The sequence below is a fragment of the Mesoplodon densirostris genome, chromosome 6 (genome assembly GCF_025265405.1).
Source record: "Mesoplodon densirostris isolate mMesDen1 chromosome 6, mMesDen1 primary haplotype, whole genome shotgun sequence".
Taxonomy (NCBI): domain Eukaryota; kingdom Metazoa; phylum Chordata; class Mammalia; order Artiodactyla; family Ziphiidae; genus Mesoplodon; species Mesoplodon densirostris.
In genome coordinates this window covers 130,046,899-130,069,386 of record NC_082666.1, presented here as the reverse complement: position 1 = coordinate 130,069,386, position 22,488 = coordinate 130,046,899, and the positions used below count along the sequence as shown (strand labels likewise).

Sequence of the window (22,488 nt, the reverse complement as noted above, 5' to 3'; positions counted from 1 at the left end):
TACCGGCATTTCTGATTGGATAATTTATGCTTTAGTCTTCCTCTCCCAGGAAGGCAAAGGTTGGTAAACTTAGACTCGCCCAGCAATTAATCTTCTAATATTTTATCCCATTTGAAACGACCCAGATAGTCAATGAATTATCTTTATTTAACTTAGTTTAGTTTCAAGTTAGCAAAATCTGGAGGGACTATTTTAGACAGATATTCCCAAAACATAATTATTCCTACAGAGTTTACGTAAAAGCTCTTATCTCATTTACATTTAAGTTTCATCAATATCAAGTTATTTTCCTTGCTGACAAATTTGCAACAGATATAATAAGGTCTTATTTGACCTCCAGTAAACCTAGGTACAACAGAAGTATTATACTTAACACTGATGACTCTAAAAACATGTCTCTATCAATCAAACCAACAAGCTTCAGTAGCTTCAATAACAGATATCAATTCAGTACTGAATATTTCCCAGATCACATGAACCTGAAATTCATTCTATGTCTGAGAATTCATATAAGCTTGTAATTTCTTTTAAGCAAATAAACAGAGCTCATCCACACACCAATCTTGGCAACGCCATCTAGAAGCAGAGACACCTCATATTTATAAGGTACACATAGACATGCATATATCTCTACAGACACAGAGATCTCACAGTTTTCCTGCTACAGCTTAAAAGGCCTCTCTTTTTTACCTTCACTCTCCGGGATTAAAGTTCCTGAGAGCCTAGGTATATCATTTATATCTCAAAAGGCACAGGGAGAGAAATACCAGTTCCACCTAGAAAGCCAAATTCCTCTAACAGCATAAGCAAAAACCCATTTTAAAATGTTAAAAGCTTTCCATTTTGGCCATTTTCACGGCTTTTTTTTAGTTTCTAAATAGCCAATTCAGTTTAAACAAATAACAGGAATAGAGAATAATCCATATCATTCACACACATGCACACGCCTCACTTGCAGAGGAACGGGAATCAGCATTCAAGTTAACGCTCGCCTCGTCTCTTAGCTCAGCCTCCGTGGCCTTTCTTAATATAAAAGGCAATGGCCAGCCCACAGCTGTGGCCAATATCTCTGCAACAGCCATAGGGGTGTCTAGGAGTTCTCTGTACTCTCTCGGTGGCCCCCATTCATCAAGGTCAGCCACTGCAAGACCCCGGTACTAGTGGACGGCCACCCCAGGGTTACCCCCGAAACTTTCAGGCCCCACGTGTTAGTGGTCGGCCCCAAAACTTCCCATTCCCCGTCCTAACTTCCCGACATCTCGGCGCTCACGGGCGTTTCCTCCGTCTCCTGGCTGCTCCACCAAATGTTGGGCTGCGCCCCGCAGGCCTACAAGACCTGTACTTGCCCAGCTTTAAGACGGAAGGAAGAGCCCGGAGTCAGCGACAGAGGCATCAGTGGTTAATGCATAGGGGAGCTTACACGTCTAGAGGCAGGGTCCTGGGGCCACTCCCACTGTGAACGGTGGACGGCGGGCAGGACATGGAGGCAGTCTTGGCTCCCGGGGCAGGGGGAAACCCAGTTATAGGGGGATCGATGTCAGGTGAGCTCCTCTGTTACCAGGGAAACCAGCAGAGGAGCACACCCCTTCCCTCCCATTGGATGAGGTATCAAGGTGGAGCCGTTCTGATCTCAAGGTCAGAACAATCACCAGCTGGGGCCGGGCAAACACGTAGGGAGGTCAGTCATGTGAGTCAGGTGGTACCGATTCAACAAGAAGTAACTGTTAAACGCTAGCGGGTCCCTTGTAACAAGTGCTGGGCCTGGTTGTGAGTAGAACGCAGCACACATTCAAGGCAGGAATAAGACGAACAAAGTCTGAGGATCTAATGTACAACACGCTGATAACACCGAATTGTACAATTGAAACTAGCTAAGCAAGGAGAGCTTGAATGTTCTTACCAAAAAAAAAGATAAGTATGTGAGGTGATGGCTGTTAATTAACTAAATGAGGAGAATGCCTTCACAAAGTAAACGTAAATTCACTCACCACAATGCATACTTTAAATATCTAATTTTAGGACTTCCCTGGTGGCACAGTGGTTAAGAATCTCTCTTAACCACCTCGAAGAGAGAGGCGAGTCTCTCTTCGACAACCAACTGAATTACCTGTCAGCCACCTCGACATTTATTTCACACGCCCCTTCTCCTGTGCCTCTTTTATACAACCTCTCGTGTTGGGGAGGAAAAGCCAAGGTTCCAGCTGAGCCTGACGTCTCTTGCAGACCTAAGAAATCCTTCACTCTCTGCCAGACCTTTTCCTAATCCTTGTCCAACAGATTCTCTCTGTACTCCTGTCACACAACTTGAGTTTCTTTTGCCCCATTTTTCTCCTGCGTCCCAGCCATTCCTAGGCAAGCACCACCTCACTTTCTAATCCTGCGCCGTGTCTCTAAGATCCCTTGATGCAATTTTAGTGCTGCCGAGTCCCGGTGCTGGACGTCAGAGGAACAGAACAGGAAAATTCCCTGCCCTGCGTTGAGGTATTCAGTGTCCCCGTCCTAGATCTGGGCGTGTGTTTGCCTGTGAACTGCTTTTCCTTCGGCTGCAAATACAGAGCCCATGGTGGGAAAAGTCCAAATCATTTGTGTTTTTTCTTGTCTACTTTGTTTTAGAAAGAAAACTTTATTCAAATGGATAAGCGAGTCTTAGGGTCCGTTCTGTTGGGATTTTACTCATCTGTCTCTTATGACAGAGCTGTGCTTACGAGCCGAGGATGGGATGTGCATTCTGGCTGAAGAGGTGGGAATGAAACCAGCAGCGGGTGAGGCTGAGCCTTGAGCCCAGGTGCCCACCTTGTCCTCCAGCGAGCTCTCCGCATCTCTTCTCTGGCACAATGGTGGGCCGAAATCTACACAGATGTGGACAATTATGGCTCGGAAACTTGAAATTTGGTTTCTGCAGCCATTGATCCCATTGTCTACACAGATGCCATTTGCGTGAGAATTTAGAACATTCAAGGACAGGAACTATGTATATAATTTATCAGTAATTTTACACTTGTTTGAGGGTGCATGTTCAAAAACTTTCTCGTTGACATGTACACACTATATTTAAAATGGATAACCAACAAGGACCTACTGTATAGCACAGGGAGCTCTGCTCAATATTACATAACAACCTAAATGAAAGAAGAATTTGAAAAAGAATAGATACATGTATATGTACAACTGAATCCCTTTGTTGTACACCTGAAACTAACACAACATTGTTAATCAACTATACTGCAATATACAATAAAAAGTTAAAAAAAAATTTCTCATTAAAAAAAAAAAGGAACATTCAAGAGTTTAGAAAACGGTTTTCTCTACCCCTGCCAGAGCCCTTTCACGCTCATAGCATTTAGAAACAGAAAGAGGCCCTCTGACAGCTTTGGTGCAGATCCTCGGGCAGGTCTGGCAGATACACTGCCCGGCGTCCCTGGCTGCTCCAGGTCCTTTTCTTCCCCGAGTCCTTCTCTTCCAAGAGCAGAGCCCGTGCAGCTGGTCCCTCTGCAGCCACGTGGCCATAACCCGACATCGGCTGCTTTTCCTCCCCGTGGATCAGAGCTCCTGGACTCGGGAACAAGAGTGCCCTGAAGGTGCCTTTAGCATCCATTGACACTGGTTCTCTAAGAAGAGTGAGTCTGTGAATTCAGTGGCCAAGAGTAAAGAGACAGTTCTGTCCAGAGTCCTCCCCGGCAGCCCCCGGGTGGAGCAGCTTTAGAAGCCAACACCCTGGCCCCAGATAAGATCAGACGGGGGGCTGACGGATGCTGGCCTCTGGAGAGAGATGCAAGCTCAGACTTCTGGCCCTCAGGGTGCTTCTCTTTCACCAAATAAACTGGATCACACACCTGGGAACTGAGTCCACAAAAGGCCTATTTGAAGCGTGGCTCCCCAAATTCCACAGTAGAATTCCTCCCCGGTGCTAGACTGAGAGGAGGTGGAGGAAGTGGGAGTGACTGGGGTGCTCGCCAGCACGGCCCAGTTCACCCCCGTCCTTCAAGATCGCCCACGAGACTGAGAGGAACAAGTCAATTCATTTGCAAGGGGGGAGGGGGGCCTTGGGGGTGGCAAACATTTTCCCTCTTCCAACTTCAAATGTGGAGTCTATGGTGCCCAGGAAAGTGAAGAGAAAAGTGCTTGTGTGTGTCCACTTACAGTTTGTCCACTTGTTTCTGCAACAGTGTCCATAGCTCTCCTTGGATTCTAGGAGAGGTCCATAGGCCAAAGTGGGTTCAGAACTGTTGCCCTGTGTCCTCCATGATTTCACATCCCCTGTCATCAGGGACAGACACCCCGAGAATAGTGGTCCAGTAGCAGAAGACAAACGCCAGCTCTTGCCAAATTCCGTGGATAAGGAAACTGGTATCCACCACATTGATGCCCTCCTGAATGACACTCTACCAGCCTCTACTCCTAAAGGAAGTGGAAATGAAACAGCTCTGTCCACCACACCCCGTCCAGGCATCATTTATTCCATTCGTGATACCCAGTACATCACATGACAACCTCCTCTCTGCCTCATCGCCCCATCCCAGGAGGACCAGGCCCCATTCAGGCATCCTTCCATCCTGGAGAGACTCCTTCTTATCTACTCATTCTGGGCAAAAGAACCGTGACTAAAACGATCACTTGAGTACATCCTGTTCTGGTTTCCATTCTTAGCAGTACCTAAAGGGATTATAATAATCCAGGACTCTACAAAGGCATGGAAAGGATTGTGACCCTTGAGCTTATCTAAGCAGACACACCTCAGTAACAAACTGTAGACATTGCCCAGCTCTGCAACAGGATGTGGTTTTGATGCCAACAGGAAGATTGGTGGAACCTTCACGCAGGAAGATTTGACATGGGGATGTGTCTGCAACCAGACTTTTTCCATGGGTGTTTCTGCTGTTGATATTTTTCACCCTTTTCCCACCCCCAGCTGTTCAGTTCTTTACATCCATGTTAACAAAATACTGGCTAAGAATTATGAGTGCTTTTTTCTCATTCTGCAACTTTTCAAAGTCCAGACATGATGTCGAGAACCTTCATCCAGTAGAGGATTACACCGACAGACTGTCCTTCCCGTTTTGCTAATACTCTAGGATGGCATTAATGTACCATCCAGGAGAAATGCTAAACCGGGATGACAGGTGCAGACAAAGACCATCCCAGGCTGCTGGGGGCGTCAGGTGGCCACATTCTCGCACAGTGATCTCTCTCTTCCTCACAGCTTTTATCTGCACCACCTGCTTCCTAGCGGAGCTCTCCCAGCTAAGGTAGTGAAGGGAGAAGATGCTTTGAAGCAGGAAGATAACCGGTTCCAAGTTCAAGAACTACCTGAAAAAGAAAAATCTCCCATCATACAGAAGTCATGAACTCCACGTTCGTGCTCCTGGGTCGTAGCTTCACACACTGCCTGGCTGAGGTTTTGCTGTTCAATCTTCCCATGTTCTTTTACACGTAGACTGGGCAATGTTATAGTTAATCCTCTGATTTCTCTCCATAAATTGCATATAAATTTAAGGCATCATTCAATCATCATGTAATCAAAAAAAAAAAAAAAACCCGAATCTCCACCAGGATTGTCAGGAACCAGGGGTACAATGAAAAACAGCCCATCCTCATCCTGTCTTCTTTCCACAGCTTCGAAACGTGGCAGCAAACCTCTGCGTGGACAGCAAGCACGGAGCCACAGGGACCGAGCTGAGGCTGGACGTCTGTGTCAAGGACGGTTCTGAGAGGACGTGGTCTCATGAACAGGTGCGTCATGGGGGGAGGGGCTGAGGCAGGCGGTGGGGGGGTGGCAGTGTGGGAACAAACCTCTAGGTGGGACCTGGGTGAGGCCCTGAAAGGTCACCACCCAGCTCTGCAGTCAAGGGAATCACTTCACTTCTTTGCTTCCGTTTCTTCTCAGAACAGTTGTGATTGTTAATTGAGATCATGGATCAAAATATGCTTTAAATAATAGAAAGGGGGACTTCCCTGGTGACGCAGTGGTTAAGCACGCTCCCAATGCAGGGGGCCCGGGTTCGATCCCTGATCAGGGAACTAGATCCCGCATGCCGCGGAGCAACTCAGAGTTCGCTTGTCACAACTACAGAGCACACGTGCCACAACTAAGGAGCCCACCTGCCACAACTGAGACCCGGCGCAACCAGATAAATAGATAAAATAAATACTAAAAAAATAAAATAAAAGGGTGGCAAAAGATAGACCATGTTTTTAAAAAACTAATAATAACAGAAAGGGTGGTAGAGATGTTGATTGTGACCCTAGTCTTCTATTTCTTTTCCCAGAATGGTAGTTTTCAAACCATGAAAAGCTTGTAGAGTGCTATGTAACTCTCCCAAGCAAATTTCATGGTTTTACTGAAAGACTCTCGGTTATTCTGTAAGTTTTTGTGACTTTTCTCTAATCTTATTTTCCCCCTCTGGCTGTTTACTGAAAAGAATACTTTACATACACCTCTCATGGTAGCAGCAGTTTGTAATCTTACACACAAAGGATCACCTGGAGGCAATAATTCCCCAGCATGGACTTCAGGAGCGGCTTTAAGACTATTTATTGCTTTCGCTTGAAAAACATTTCAGAGCAACTCAGTTTATTAAGTGAGATATGATTCCTGACCCTCTTTGAAACATCTTTGAAAGGGGCTTTCCTCACACTGTGTCACCTGTAAAAGAGGAGAGACGGTGGGGAGAATTATACCTGCCTGTTTTTATTATTTGAATATTAAATTATAAAATATTTCAAATAGGAAACTATAAAAAAATTACGGCACACCCTGGTGTACTCATCACACGGATTGAGCAAGTATCTACAGCCACTGCCATATTTTTTAGAAGAAGAAAATGTACAGATACAGTGAAAACCCCTCCGCCCCCCCCCGCCCCCCTCCCTCCCTCTACAAAAGGATACATCTCAAGTTCAAGATCCTATGTCTGGCTTATGCCTTGTCTCCCAGAATTGTCCACAATGCTTCTCTCATGAAAACCAAGAGTAGGCAAGCAGTCTCCAGTAAGGCGTTAGTTCTCTCCTGCAGCTGTTCCTCAAGTGTCCATCTTGAACATCAAGTCAGTGAAGCTCCCCGCCCCCCAGCCTGGGTGCTCCACGAGCTGTTGAGCTGTTCGGGTGTGCAGACTCGGCCTGTCGGCCCCTCTCCACCCCCTCTCCACCGAGCATCCTCATCCCTCCGGCCTGCAGTACAGCGCAGAGCCGCTGATTCAGGAAAACAGCAGCAGCAGACCAAGCCCACGGCACAGCCCAGAGTCCACCCAAACAAGCCCTAACCCAACACCACCCCTCCCCGGCCGGGAACCGGGTCCTTGTCCTCTTCTTCCGCAGCCTCGCGGTCTTCTAGAAGGATCATGGGCCTTCGGTCAGGCCAACCTAGATCCCAGCCAGTTTAACCTGTGCGTCCTTGTGAAATCGTTATATCTTTCGAGGCCATAGTCTCTCCCCCTTTAAACAGGGACAGTAACACCCACCTCACGGACAGGGTTATTGTGAGAATCAATATCGTCCGTGATGTCCCAGCATCTTGCACAGGTAGGAGGTGCAGAGAAAATATATTTTGTCTTCTTCCTTCTCACAACCTTCCCCGCAGATCGCTTTATACCAAACTAGAAATCTCCCGCGGTCCAAGGCGGCTGCCAAACATCAAATACTATGTCTCACTCACTCAAATACACCCTGCACGTGTGGACACGTATCAGATGGGCTTTAAAGAAGGCCCTGCAGCTCGAGGGCCACTGGGGGGCGTGGGACATCCGTGGAAGCTGACGGCCTCCTCCATCCTCTGTCCCTTTCTATAAGCACCACGAGGATGTGACCAGGGCGGTGGACGGTGCCAGCCTGTTTCCCCCAAGAAGCAATTCAGACTGCAGCCTGGGAACAAAAGAGAAGGCTTCAAGGCCAGTCAGTAAGGCTGGCATCTAGGGTGGGAAAGGATATTTTTTTAAAAAGAAAAAGGAGAATGCCATAAGGAAAATCCGTATCTGTTGGGTTAAAGTTCACTCTGCCATCTCTATTCAGCCCAACCACGAGACACACCTATCCAGCTGGCTGATACGAAGGATGCATACCTGAATGCCTGGGTCAGGTTGAACATCTCCATCCCCTGCAATGTGCTAGAATGAAATATGCTCTGGGCTGCAGATTTTGTTTGACGGCTGCACGTAAATATAAAGAAAACCAGCTACACTGCATACATTTAAAATTTTTTGGTTCAGTTCCTCCCCGACCCCGCCCCACCCCAAGCTAAACTGCAAAAAGCTATGACGTGTAATTCCAGAAACAGTCACCAGAGGGCAGCACTAGACAAGCAGACAACTATCTAAGAGGAACGAAAGATCAGTTGCTACAGCTCGCGAAAGAGATTTCCAGCCTCTAGAGACTTCTGAAAACAGGGCAATGCAACGAGGTTGAAAGGAGGTAAAGTCAATCATATCTGCAATACGTATCACCGTATACTGACGTGGAGGTTCAATCATCACAAGCTGCTTCGTTTTCCAGTAAGCTGTTCGCTTTTTTTGATATATTACTCAATGACTTCTAAAAATTAGGACTCATTCTACATTTAGATTAAAATTCCCAGAGGAGAAAAGAATATCAGGACAGGAAAATTATAGGCACTCTTTTTGATTCAAAAGCATTCAAAGAACACGAAAGGGGCACTTATTAGAGCTGGAATGTTTTTTTTTTAATGGCAAAAATAAAGCACAAATGAATAAACAAAATAGTTCCGTGGGGAATTAAAGAGAGTCTGTGGAAGCACCTGGTAAGAAAACGGCTTTTGGGGGGCTTCCCTGGTGGCGCAGTGGTTGGGAGTCCACCTGCCGATGCAGGGGACACGGGTTCGTGCCCCAGTCTGGGAGGATCCCACATGCCGTGGAGCGGCTGGGCCCGTGAGCCATGGCCGCTAAGCCTGCGTGTCCGGAGCCTGTGCTCCGCAACGGGAGAGGCCACCACCACAGTGAGAGGCCCGTGTACCACAAAAAAAAAAAAAAAAAAAAAAAAAAAAAGAAAAGAAAAGAGAACGGCTTTTGTCACAGAAGAGGGAGATGACTGAGGCGTCCCTGCAGGAAGGGAGCGTGCAGTTCATTTTCCAGCCCTCTGTCGAGGCATCACCGCAGCTCCGAGAGCTGGCTCTCAGTTTCCTATGGGGACCAAGAAAGAAAAGAAGAAAAAGGCCTTCACAGGACTGTGAGGGCTGGAGAGAACACTCCCCACGTGCCGTTAGGAGTCTGATGGAAAGGCGGGGCGTGGGGAATCTTCGGTGCCAGGGGGCAGCCCTGACCTGTGCTGGGAGGAAGCCTGCAGGGGAGTCTCCGTCCTGCTGAGGATGCTGCCCTGCCCAGAGCTGGACAGAGATGTGCAGAGACGGAGGCGGATCAGTGCACCTGGTACAGGACAGCTGATGGATACGCAGTGTCAGCCTCAGGACCGAGGATGCCAAACCACAAGGAGAAACATGCAGTAGCTCAGATCTCTACCAACCACACGCCAATGCAGTAAAATCTAACTAATCACAGAGAGAAAAACAGTTTCCATCTTCTCAGGTCAGGTAGCAACATTGAGACAATAAATGTACGTGCAGCAGCGAGGCTTGTGAGCTTGTTCGTATAACACAATACAGACTCAGGCAATGCTACACACACCGAGAAGCATGACTTACATATCATCCCGAATCCGTTTTAAAGTATCACTTCAAAGAGGAAAGTGGAGAAATGCACATTAATTTACTCCAAGGCTGAGGAATTTGAGGCTGAAAAAAAATCAGGAGGTATTGTGCAGGGAACCTGAATAAAATCTGAATACTTCTTGTCAGCAAGGAGCAGCCCAAGGGTTTGCAAACGATCAAATACGGGCATGATGTCTGTCTGTTTCTGCTTTGACACGATTGCATGGGGGCACGTGCGCCGAAGGAATGAGACGCTCGGTGCCTGATTGGTTCCTCACTACCATTAGGATAAGCTGTGTGGCAGGAGACAGCATTTCAAAGACACGAGAGAGAAAAATCGTAGCTAATGGCAGGTGCAGAAGAATAAAGCTGTTTATATAATCCGAAGACGCGTCTCCCGGGACGCAGAAAAGTAAGCACCAGGTGATAATAATACTACTAATGCCTCAAACACTGAAGCCTACAAGCTGATGATCAGTTTGCACAGCTGAGAATGATTACTGCACCCTAATAACAAGCCTGGAAACAAGCACTAAAAGTCACCCGAGGGTGCCCTGAGATGTAATTGTGACGGCAGATGAATAAATCAGCTGGGAGACCAATGTGCCCGTTTGCTTTCACGCAGGTATTCTTTTGGACTTGACTGATCTATTTAATAAAAAGTAAAGAAAGGAAAAAGAAAGAAAGGAAAAAGTAAGAAAAGACTGTCTACAGAGGCGTACACAAGCCTGGACTCCTGAAGTGTGCCGGTGGCCAGTCCTTGCAGGCCAATTGTCCCCAGCTGGGTGATGATGACAGAGCCTTTCAGCTCTGGCTTCTACGTGTATAAAAACCCAAAAGAGGAAAAGAGACAAAGCAGAAAATCGATAAACCATCAAGGCCACCGGTTCCTGCGCGGGTTGCACTGCTTATGGTACCAAGGGGTTGTGATATTTAAATAAGATAAAGATTTAAGCAATGACAGGCATACAGGCCAGGAAATTTTTATTCTAATAATAGGTAACCGAGCCTAGAATCACTGAAATGGAAAGCTCAAAAAAATTAATTATTGTTGTAATTAGACACAAACAACACAAATTCATTTGAGAACCTGAAAAGACTAATTATTAGTTCCTCTTGACAGTCATCCCAATGCCATTTCTGTTAATATAATGAGTGTGAGTTTTTATTTATTCAATAGAAATTTTATTGGACATTAACTAAATGTCATGAATTGTTCTGGGTGCTGGAAACACAAAGATGAAGAAGATGTGGTTCCTGCCATTACGAGTCTCACAGTCTAGTGAGGGATACAGAAACATAATCGGACAATCATGAGAAATAAGGTGGGGGATGGGAGGGAGGAGGGAGGGGTTCAAAGAGAAGCCTTCTTAGCGAGTGGACACCTGAACTTAACCTTAAAGGACTGCTGAGCAGTAACTAGGTTGGCCAGTGAATGTGGGCCCTCCAACCAGAGGGGCTCCTGTGAACAAAGCCACCGAAGGGGAAATACATACCACCTGATTAGTGCAAGGAACTACAGTTTTTTTAAACTGAGGTATAATTCACATACAGTTTTATATTCGTTTCAGTAATACAACATATTGATATTTATATCTATTGTGAGATGACCACCCCAGTAAGTCTAGTTAACATTCGTCACCAAACATACAGAATTTTTTTCCTGGGATGAGAACTTTAAGATCTACTCTCTTAGCAACTTATAAATCTTTTATTGTTGATAGAACATAAACTAAAGGGAAAGGGATGCAGCTGGAAAACATGGCAAAGTGCAGATCGTGGAAATTTCTTTATGTGTTAAAGAGTCTGAACTTCATTCTCTAAGGGTTTTGTGAAAATATGGTGATATTTCGGGTTAAGAGGTAACATGGTCACATGGGTATTTTAAACTCTAATTCGAGAAGATACATGCACCCCAATGTTCACTGCAGAAGTATTTACAATAGCCAAGACATGGAAGCAACCTAAGTGTCCATTGACAGAGGAATGGATAAACAAGATGTGGTACACATATACAATGAAATATTACTCAGCCATAAAAAAGAATGAAATAATGCCATTTGCAGCAACATGAATGGACCTGGAGATGATCATACTAAGTGAAGTAAGCCAGACAGAGAAAGACAAATATCATATGATATCACTCATATGTGGAATCTAAAAAAATGATACAAATGAACTTAGGTACAGAGATAGACCCACAGACATAGAAAACAAACTTATGGTACCAAAGGGGAAAGGCAGGGGAGGGATAAATTAGGAGTTTGGAATTAACATATACATACTACTATATATAAAATAGCTAACCAACGGGGAACTATACTCAATACTTTATAATAACCTATAAGGGGAAAGAATCTGAAAAAGAATAGATATATATGTATAAATGAATCACCATGCTGTACACCTGAAACTAACACAAAGTTGTAAATCAGCTATACTTCAATTTAATAGAAAACAGATATGAAGGAACCAGAAGAGGAAGATGGGAAAGAAAGCAGTTAGAAGGTCATTTCAAGAGTCCAGACAAGAAACGTTGAGAGCAAAGGTGGTGGAGACAGAGGGGAAGGGACCACTTCCTGTAATACTTAGAAGACGAAAGTGGAGAGACTTGGTGATGGAATAGATGAAAGTGATGAGGGAGGCCAGGGACATAAAGACAAGGGACTCCCAGGTTGAGAAGCTGATGATGTGACCAACTACAACAAAACACAGGAGCAGAAACAGGTTTAGAAGGGAAGGAAACCAATGGAACTCAGGATGTGGTGACGTTGAGATGTCCACAGGACACGAAGGAGGGAAATCCTACACGGGGTTGGACATAACACAGATGATGAGTTATCCACGTGCCAGCGAGAGTTAAACTGAGCATGTGTGAGACCAACCAGGGAAGGTGCAAGGCTGGGATCTGAAGAGCCCTGAGCTGGACCTACATTGAAGGGATAGATAGAAACGGGACATGGGCAGGACAGAGTTCTCGGATGACACAGGAGCACAGTATCTCAAAAGCCAAGGGAGCGGTAGGGCCCGATTTGAAGGGAGTGATCAAAACCAGAAATAGCTGAACAGACACTTTTCCTTGAGAAATGACTGCCCTGCATAGGGTCTGAATGAATCTAAAAATGCCTCGGGGGCTTCCCTGGTGGCACAGTGGTTGAGAGTCCGCCTGCCGATGCAGGGGACATGGGTTCGTGCCCCGGCCCGGGAAGATCCCACATGCCGCGGAGCGGCTGGGCCCGTGAGCCATGGCCGCTGAGCCTGCGCGTCCGGAGCCTGTGCTCCACAGCGGGAGAGGCCACAACAGTGAGAGGCCCGCGTACTGCAAAAAAAAAAAAAAAAAAAAAAAAAAAGATAAAAATGCCTCAGTCCACAATCATATTAAAACGACAACAAGGAATCTAGGGAAAGAGACCACACAATTCCTCTTCATGAATCTATCGCAAATGCCTGACCTGAAACACCTTCCTCTATTTAAAACATCCTATTTTGTCGTGTCTCCCAGGGAAACAGAATGCAATCTCTTGCCACAACTCAGACAGTAGGCTTCACATGTTTGATTTAGATCAGTTCTTTCCGATTTTCTTCAGACCACTTAACCCAGCTTTTTCAAGTTTTCTGCAGTTTCCCCACCATTTAACTGTTTTTGTTAGCCATCCTTGGAATTTTGCCAGATTCTCTGCATTTTCTTACCCGGGTAGGACCCCAAAATTGCGGTAATCTGCAGCTTGACAGAGCCGAGTGTATTGTCTGCTTATAGCTCAGCACTGTGCTTGTTTTTACGTCCACAGACACTGAGATGTTAGAATTGGAAGAAATCCTAGGGCTGATCTAGTCCATTTTCCCACTTACTTAAGGATTTCTCATACTGAACCCCTCAAATCGTTATCCAGCTCAAACTCCAAAAAATACCCTTTCCTTACAGAAGTGTTGTTTTTTCGATTTAATACATTGTAAAATCAATTTAGTGCATCCATAAGTCACATTTTTAAAATAATAGGGACTTCCCTGGTGGCGCAGTGGTTAAGAATCCGCCTGCCAATGCAGGGGAGGTGGGTTCGATCCCTGGTCCAGGAAGATCCCACATGCCACGGAGCAACTAAGCCCGTGTGCCACAACTACTGAGCCTGCACTCTAGAGCCCGCGAGCCACAACTCCTGAGCCCATGTGCCACAACTACTGAAGCCCGCGCACCTACAGCCCACGCTCCACAACAAGAGAAGCCGCTGCAATCAGAAGCCACTGCAATGAGAAGCCTGCACACCACAACGAAGAGTTAGCCCCCCCTCCGCTCGCCGCAAATAGAGAAAGCCGGCGCACAGCAACAAAGACCCAACGCAGCCAAAAATAAACGTATTAATTAAATTAAAAATAAATAAAATAGAATGGATGGATGGAATAGAATAGACTAAGACAGGAAAAGTTTGGATGGAATCTCAGAGCCTATTAAATGCATTGAGGACAAATATTTCATGAAATTTCCATTTTCAGTTGGGGGAAAGGGGATCTATGTGTGTTTGCAAGCTGTATCTCTTACTGGGAGTCACAGTCCAGAACTTTCTACACTGCCCGGCAGGATTACTCTTACCAAATCCAGGAAATCAATTTGCCTATTCTTTACTTCATCAAGCTTAGCTTTCACTTAAATCAAAATTTTCAAGTTGCTGGCATCCATCCAGTTCAACCCTACTCCTGGTCTTTTCTCGGTTAATCTGCTCATTTAGGCTGACTGTGTAACATTCAACCCACTAATTTTTTTTATCTACATGAAGAAGGTAAAGAGCGTCATTAAAAAGTTTCTCCCCTCTTTCTGTCCCTCTGTCTCCCTCTGTCTGTCTGTCTGTCTCTCTCTCTCTGTCTATCTAACCGGAAACACTTCATTTGCTATTTTGGCCAGGCTGGGCCAAAAGTGCTTCTGGTGTTGCTACAGAGCATTAGCATCCATGCCTGTTTCAGGGCCCCTGTTATGCCGAGACATAGTTCTTTTCTTGTAAATCACGAAGCAGGAGTTCTTTGCAGCTAAAAGACATACCTCCCCCTGCTTTCGAATCTCTCCAAATTCAACTCACTGTAGCTTTTCTGCTATTGTTGCTTTGCTAGCTCTTCACCTTTGGTTGGAGAGAAGATATTCGTCCTGGTGAGCCCCTGCACACCCGAAAATTCTGCTTCGACGCCATCTCCCATAGCAGCCCGGTCACTCTGTATGACTGCCACGGCCTGAAGGGGAACCAGCTCTGGGGACATCGAAAGGTAAGGGCCAGCTCGCTGAGGGCAGCGAGCTCTCCAACTGCCCCGCTTAAGGTTTTCTAACGCAAAGGTTTTTGGTTTTAACACATTGTTTTGATTTAAACTGTTACCTGGCCATTTGGTTCATGCATTTGGAGACCACAGCAAAGATGAGGGGAAAGACAAGAGTGTGTAGGAAGGGGCATTGCTTTGGCTTTGCTGGCCATGTGCACACCCAGAACAGTCAGTTACGACTTCACATGGCTTTGAGCCAGGACACTAGCCCTACACGGGAAGCGCCTGGTCTCAACCCAGATGGCTCCCAAACGCAGGGGCCATATGCCTTGCAAACAAATGTGCACATGTAGAGTTTTTCACGACACCAATTCACACACACACAGATTAACACATCTCTTTACTTATTATTCATCTCAGGCTCATTCGCTTGGGAGCTCTTTGGGTTAAGACATTTACACAAATACTAATATATTCATGTAGATCTAATTGTTGCAACCTTCATATAGAAAGACCCAGTTTTAATCTGGCCAAAATCCTGCCCAAGTATAGCAAAGGAGAACTTATTTGGGGAATTTAAAAGTTTAAAAAATTAGAAGGGTAACATTTATTGCTAGAAAAAATAGTTCAAAACTAAATATAAAATCATATTTTATTGAGTTGAGCATTTAAGTAAAGAATAGAGCAATTAAATATTTTTAAGTATTTTCATTAAGTTATCTTTTGATAGCTTTTTAGAATACAATTTTTTTCTCAGCTTCTTTGGTTTCTAAGGCAGGACTCGGCTGTCAATTAGCAAGAACTCATAAGTTCCATTCTGCCCCTCAAGTTTGTAGACTTGCTAGGGGCCTCCCCGGCCAGGTGGAAGATGCCCTCTGTTTGCCTTTTCACACTCTAGAATGATTCAGCCTCACCCCAGAGTGTCAGGAAAATGTCCCACCCACCACTTGAATCAGGAGTGTTGGCCAGCCTTGGCTGAGGGAAAGTCAGTATCCCCTGAAATCCCAGAGAGCTGAAGGGGAGGGTCTGCAGAGAATCAATCTGGGGACCACTGGTTTTGACACCTGTTCCCTCACTTAGTAAGCTTTCTGGCATCTACCTCTTAGAGGTGGGCACCGAAAATTATACTCAAAGGCAGGCTCATTTGTACAAGTTTATTCCACACACTGCCACCCACCCCTGCCAACATATGGCAGGTTGTGGAAAAAGTACAAAACACCAGTTGTTATATCCTCTTAAAAAATAATTTAAAATCAAAAGAGCTAATAAGAAGATGGCATCAGTATGATACAGGGTGATGAGGGGAAATCAGACAAGAGGAAAACCTCCCTGTTTTCCTTGTGAGATATATCAGAAATGATTAATCTTGTCAAACCCTTTTGCTATTCAATATAATACAGTCCGTGCGAGGTGAAATAAAGAAGTCTTTTGGGGCTTCCCTGGTGGCGCAGTGGTTGAGAGTCCGCCTGCCGATGCAGGGGACACGGGTTCGTGCCCCGGTCCAGGAAGATCCCACATGTGCGGAGCGGCTGGGCCCGTGAGCCATGGCCGCTGAGCCTGCACGTCCGGAGCCTGTGTTCCGCAGCGGGAGAGGCCACAACAGTGAGGGCCTGCGTACCGCAAAAAAAAAAAAGTGTTTTGTTTTGTTTTGTTTTGATGGTTATATTAGGAAGTTACTTTCAGGGCACATGGATAAAATACCTGATCTGCCATTTGCCTCGTGTGCTGTTGGTCCCCATGGAGCGGACTGTTTCTCATCACTGCTTACAGCACGAGAGACAAAACATGCCATAATGCCCAGTTAAGCCAAAAAAGTACAGGGATCTGCCAGGCACAACTGTGTTGGGCTCTTTCCTCAGACCAGGCCTCATGTGACTCTGGTTACACTCACCGGGTAGTTATACAGCAAGCACAATTTATACATCATTGGGAACATGCTCAAGGCCTAAAATGGAAAGTTTCTGAAATAGCTCATCTGAGGTGATGATTCAGGCCTGTTCAAATGTACCTGTTTGAGAAGGTCCCTTGTCTATTCCAAGGGCTCTTCCTGAGGCACAGAGCGAGAAGTCCCTCTGGTGCGTGCTGCCTTGTCTGTTTGGAGGCATTGCTTGGCCCTGGGGGCTTTGGACAGCTTAGCAATCTTTGGAGTCGGCTTTGGGGTCCCCCTGTGTATCAGCACACTGATGAATCCACGTGGATCCCTGAGACTCTGCTAACTGCCTAAAGGACCCCCGTGGGGCATCTCGTAGGCTCTGTCCTCCTTGTCCTCCAGCTAGTGAGGACGTGCAGAGCTGGTGCCTTACACACCTCACCACCACCTGGGCCTGTTACGTACGCTCCACAGAGGAAGAAACAGATCTGGGGCCAAGCCAGCATTCAAGCTCAGGTGCATCTGGCCTTGAAGTTTCTCCTCTTTCCTGCATCCTTAAGCAATCCGATCAATATTCACCGGGGGAAGTCCTGATGCCTGTTGGATTCTGCATCACCAAGACCAGACAAGCGCTTCTCACAGGCGCATAGAGATTTCCTGGATTAAGTAGTGGCTGCCGGCGACCTGCCTGAGTGGGGAAGGGCGCTGTTGGCCCCGTTTCCTGACCTCTTAGCACCCATCAGCTCTCAGATCTTGTTGACCTTTTTTTTTTTTTAGGAAGATTTTCCCCTTTCCCCCCAGCTTTACTGAGATATAATTGACACACAACATTGTGTAAGTTTAAGGTATACAACGTAACGATTTGATATACCTGTGAACTGAGAAATGATCACCACAACAGGTATAGCTAACAAATGCATCACTGTACAGAGTTCTGGGTGTGTGTGTGTGTGCGTGTGCGTGAGGAGAACTGTTAAGATCTACTCTCTTAGCAGCTTTCAAGTATACGATACAAACTTATTCACTGTAGTCCCCACACTGTGTATTACAGCCCCAGAAACTTACCCAGCTTAGAAGTGGACCACCCTCCCTGACCCTCCGCCCCCTGGCTCTCAGTTATTTTTCTATGTGGCTCTTTGCCACCACGAGAAAAGGAAGGAATCCCTATCCTAGGGTCGTGCCCAGCCATCTCCCCTCGCAGCGGGTACCCAGGGTGAGAAATCCCATTTTCGGTTTCTTTCGCCACCAGGGGGACCCCGGCTACAAGAACAATGATTCGCAGAAGAGACCTCAGTAAAAATATTCAAATCCCCAGCCGACGCTCAAAGCGACATCTGAAACAAGAAACTGTCCCGCTGCTTCCTTAACCCCCTGCACCTAGTTGGTCTCTAAGACGTGCGAACCCCTCCCTCTCCTGGCCGTCCCTGTGGCCGCAGCCCCGACGGCAGCCCTGCCCAGTCTCAGGCCCGGATTACCGCAAAGCCTCCCTTAAAGGGCCACCCTGCCTCCGCCCTCCCCCCACCCCCAACCCACCTTCCATCCTGAAGTCAGAGGGGTGCCCAGAGGAGCTGGTCACTGCATCCCTCTGGTTTATACGTTACTCGGTTTCCCACCGAGAAGGTGAAGTGCCTTCTCCCAAATTCTCATCTGCCTCGTCACAATCTGGTCAAGGTCACGGTGGCTTGTCTGGCCCAAGACATTCTAATTCATCCTGCAACTGTAATGTGATCTTGAGTGAATTATTTCACGTGTGTGATTTTCAACTTCCACGTCAAGAAAACAGAGACAGTAATTCAGTGAGATAAACCGTGGAACACTTCCAGCAAGGTTTCTGACCATATGATCGAATATCCATCCATGTGGGTGACAAGTACACTTTTTACACTGAGAATAGTGGTGAGCTATATCCTGCTGTATAGCAATCTATGCTAATAAATATTAACTACTGGTATCCCCCCCAGATCAAGAGCTATCTCCCATGTCCTTTTCTAGTAAGGAAACATTTTTTTTTTTTTTTTTTTTTTGCTGTACGCGGGCCTCTCACTGCTGTGGCCTCTCCCGTTGCGGAGCACAGGCTCCGGACACACAGGCTCCGCGGCCACGGCTCGCGGGCCCAGCCGCTCCGCGGCATGCGGGATCCTCCGGGATCGGGGCACGAACCCGCGTCCCCTGCATCGGCAGGCGGACTCTCAACCACTGCGCCACCAGGGAAGCCCAGGAAACATTTTTATGGGAGTATAATATATATCTTCATTGGGGTTTCCCCAGATGTAGACCCTGAAGTGAGAATTTGAGTGCGAGTGGTTTATTTAGGAGATGCCCGCACCCTTCCAAAATCGTGGCAGAGAGTAGGGAAGTGAAACAGGGAAGGGAACAAATACCGGGTCTGTGATAAAGCAAGTACCACCATGGGCAAGGGGACACCAAGCCCACCGACCCCTCTGCAATGGTCTACAACACATACCGACGGGAAGGGGGTTGGGATATTTAAACACTACCACAGTCAGTCTTGGCTTATGGCTGCTCCTGGGAGGTGTTTAGTCCTGACACCTCTAGGCGGCTGCTCTTACAGACGGAGCTGTTCTAGAGCCCAGAGAACAGAAGCCCTAGAGCAAGATACAGGGGCCAGCTTCAGGAGGTCAGGTCAGCAGGCACTGAAATCCTGGGGCCTGAAGAACTGTGGGCAGAAGCTGCCTGAGAACCCAGACCTTCCCATCTACACCAACACCTGGCACGTTGGTTTCTGTTTCTTTTCCTTTTTCCGTTCTGTGGTTGTAGAGTGAGATCACATGTCTGTTAGCCTTTTTGGAGATCTTCTTTGAGAAGGACCTGTTCAAGTCTGTTGACCGTGTTTTAACATGGGTTGTCTGACTTTTTCTTTTCTTTTCTTTTCTTTTTTTTTCTTTTACAGATTTTGAAGAGTTTTTGGTATATCTAGGTACAGTGCTTCATTGGTTACTTGTAAATATCTTACTCCAGTCAGTTTCTGGCCTTTTCTCTCTCCTTGATGAAGAGCTGTTCTTTCTGATTAGTGTTTTCTGTGTCCTGTTTAGGAAATCTTTGCCCACACCAAAGTCAAGAAGGTAGTATTCTAAGTCATCTTTGGAAGCTTTGTTGTTTAATCTTCTGCATTGTGGTATATATTCCCTGGAATAGTTTTTGTTTACAATGTAAAATGGGGCTGTTTGTTTCATATTTGTATTCGATTGATCAATCATCATTTACTTAAAAAAATCATTCTTCCCACTGCAGAGAAGTGGCACCCTTGTCATAAGTCGAGGGGCCTTATATGCATGGTCTATTTATGAATCCTCAAGTTTTTAACCCTCTGACTAATAAGTCTTAGCCATACAGAAAGTAAACTGATAGACAAACTTAACCTAATAATAACCAAAACCCCATAACATCAGTCTTAGTGGTGAAATGTTTCAACTTCCCTCTGGAGACTGGGAATAAAATATAATGTCTGCTACCGTCACTTCTATTCAACATTGCACAGGGGGGCCTTCCCAGAGCCATCAGGCAAGATAAAGAAATTAAAAGGTATAAGAAACAGAAAAGAAGAAATAAAACAGTCTACTCACAGACGACATAGTTGTGTACATAAAAAAATCCAAAGGTTATACATCTAAACTATTAAAGTTCGTGAGTACATTCAGCATAGTCCTGGATAGAAGGTAAATATAAGACAATCAAGTGTCTGTTTGCCAGCAACAAAAAACTGGAAGATGAAATTCTAAATTTATTCCATTTGATCACCATAAAAAGTATCAAATAATTAGGAATAACTGTCACAACAGATGCACAAGGCCTTTATACAGAAAACTACGAAACATGACTAAGAGGAACTTTTACAAAAACAAAGGAAAGCTAGCATGTTCAAGGATAAGAAGACAATATTGTGAAGATATCTGTTCTCAAGCAGGTGTTTACATTTCATGCAAAACCAATCAAATCCCAGCAGGTTTGTTTGTGGAAATTGATGAGCTGATTCTGAAATTTACATGGAAATGAAAGGGCCAAGAAAAGCCAAGAAAAAGTTGAAGAAGAAAAAGAACAAGTATCAAACACTATAAAAGTGCCAGGTACCCAAACATCACAAAAATGCAATTATTAGTGTAGTGTGCTGTTGGCATAAGGATAGATTGATGCTCTAGAAAGAGAAGCCTGGGTATTGGTATTTTTTAGAAGCTCCTGAAAGGTTCTGACGGGCAGCCAGATGGAGAATCACTTTTCTAGTTCCAGTTTTTACCTACTTTCCTCACCCTACTCTTACCTCCTACTGCAGTTGGAATTGCCCCTCTGCTTGTATTCCTATACCATTTGGTTCCCTCCTTTGTACTTAGAACATTGTATTATGCATGGTTAGTCTCCCCTTATAGATGTTAATTATCTGAGGGCAGGAACTTTTTCTTGTATTTCTGTATGGCTTGCCTAATATCTACCACGTAGACATTCGTAAATAAGTATTCATTAAATGGGCTCAATTACTGATGCGATCCCCTCCAGGAACCCCAAGCCATGCTGGACAAAACTTAGCACATCTTTTGGTCTCAGAACCACGTTCACAGCCTCCCCAAAGTCCAAAAGCGAAAGGTTTACATCACTTTTCTGAGTTGCTCTCAGGGTGTCCTTATAGTTTAACTTCCATAAGAAAGGGCTTAAAAAAATATCAAACAGGAAAATACAGATAAAAAGACACCTGTCAGGCTAAACTGATAACAGTGAAACAGTCACAGTACTTTAAAAAGTGAATGGGTGGAATTCTTGGCATGTGCCCACATCTGACTATTTATGGTACCTTATGTTACGTGCCAGGGCTTTAGCTTCTCAGCTCATAAAATCCTGCTGGTCCACGAAGATGCCAGATGGATGGCCACAAGGTTGTTATTTTTAAATCATTCCAGTTTGGTATTGATTTAGGACCTAACATGAGGAAACAGAGTTTAATCAAAAGGCGTGAAATTCGACGCTGGTTCTGATAAATGAAGCCCCACTACAAAATCCTGGACTTGTGGTCATACTGAGACAGTCACGCTATCCCTGATCAGCCCCTTCATTTCTGGACAGTCCCAAGTATTAGAAAGCTCTAAGACTTTGGGTACCACACAGATTAAGTTTCATTCATTTTGGTCAACACAGATTCCAGATCCTTGAACAATGCTCGTCTGATCTTTACTCCTTACTTCCAATTACGTGGCCCAATTTCCTACCACTGCTCTTCAGGTAACTTCATTGGGACCTACCTCAGCCTCCTGGACACAGATTCTTAACACACTCCAGATGGTCCTAGGGGGTGGCGTGATGCCCAAAAGGGAACACAGTATTCTAGGTGTGTTTAACCAAAGAATAGACTGAGTTTCTAGCACCCCTTTGTTATGGGCAGTATGTGCCTGTTGAATTAGCTTGAGTTGATTGATTCTCTGCCTTAACTTCATATACTTGGCCTCTTAATGAGCTTTCAGTATTAAAAAAAAACCACTCCTGCTTTGCTACACAGATACGTCTCTGTAAGTCTTCTACTGGTACAGTTCACCCTTTTTTTTTTTTTTTTTTTTTTTTTTTTTGCGATACGCGGGCCTCTCACTGTCGTGGCCTCTCCCGTTGCGGAGCACAAGCTCCGGACGCGCAGGCTCAGCGGCCATGGCTCACGGGCCCAGCCGCTCCGCGGCATGTGGGATCTTCCCGGACCGGGGCACGAACCCGCGTTCTCTGCATCGGCAGGCAG

General features: G+C 45.7%; 1 protein-coding gene across 1 annotated transcript in view; it reads left to right on the top strand.

Annotated features, from left to right (window-relative positions):
- GALNTL6 (polypeptide N-acetylgalactosaminyltransferase like 6) overlaps positions 1 to 22,488 on the top strand; it is a 1,098,474-nt gene that overhangs the window by 1,065,993 nt on the left and 9,993 nt on the right. Inside the window, exons 10-11 of the mRNA XM_060101558.1 lie at positions 5,614 to 5,730; positions 14,750 to 14,899. Coding sequence (XP_059957541.1) covers positions 5,614 to 5,730; positions 14,750 to 14,899 — 267 coding nt within the window. The remainder of the gene's footprint in view (positions 1 to 5,613; positions 5,731 to 14,749; positions 14,900 to 22,488) is intronic.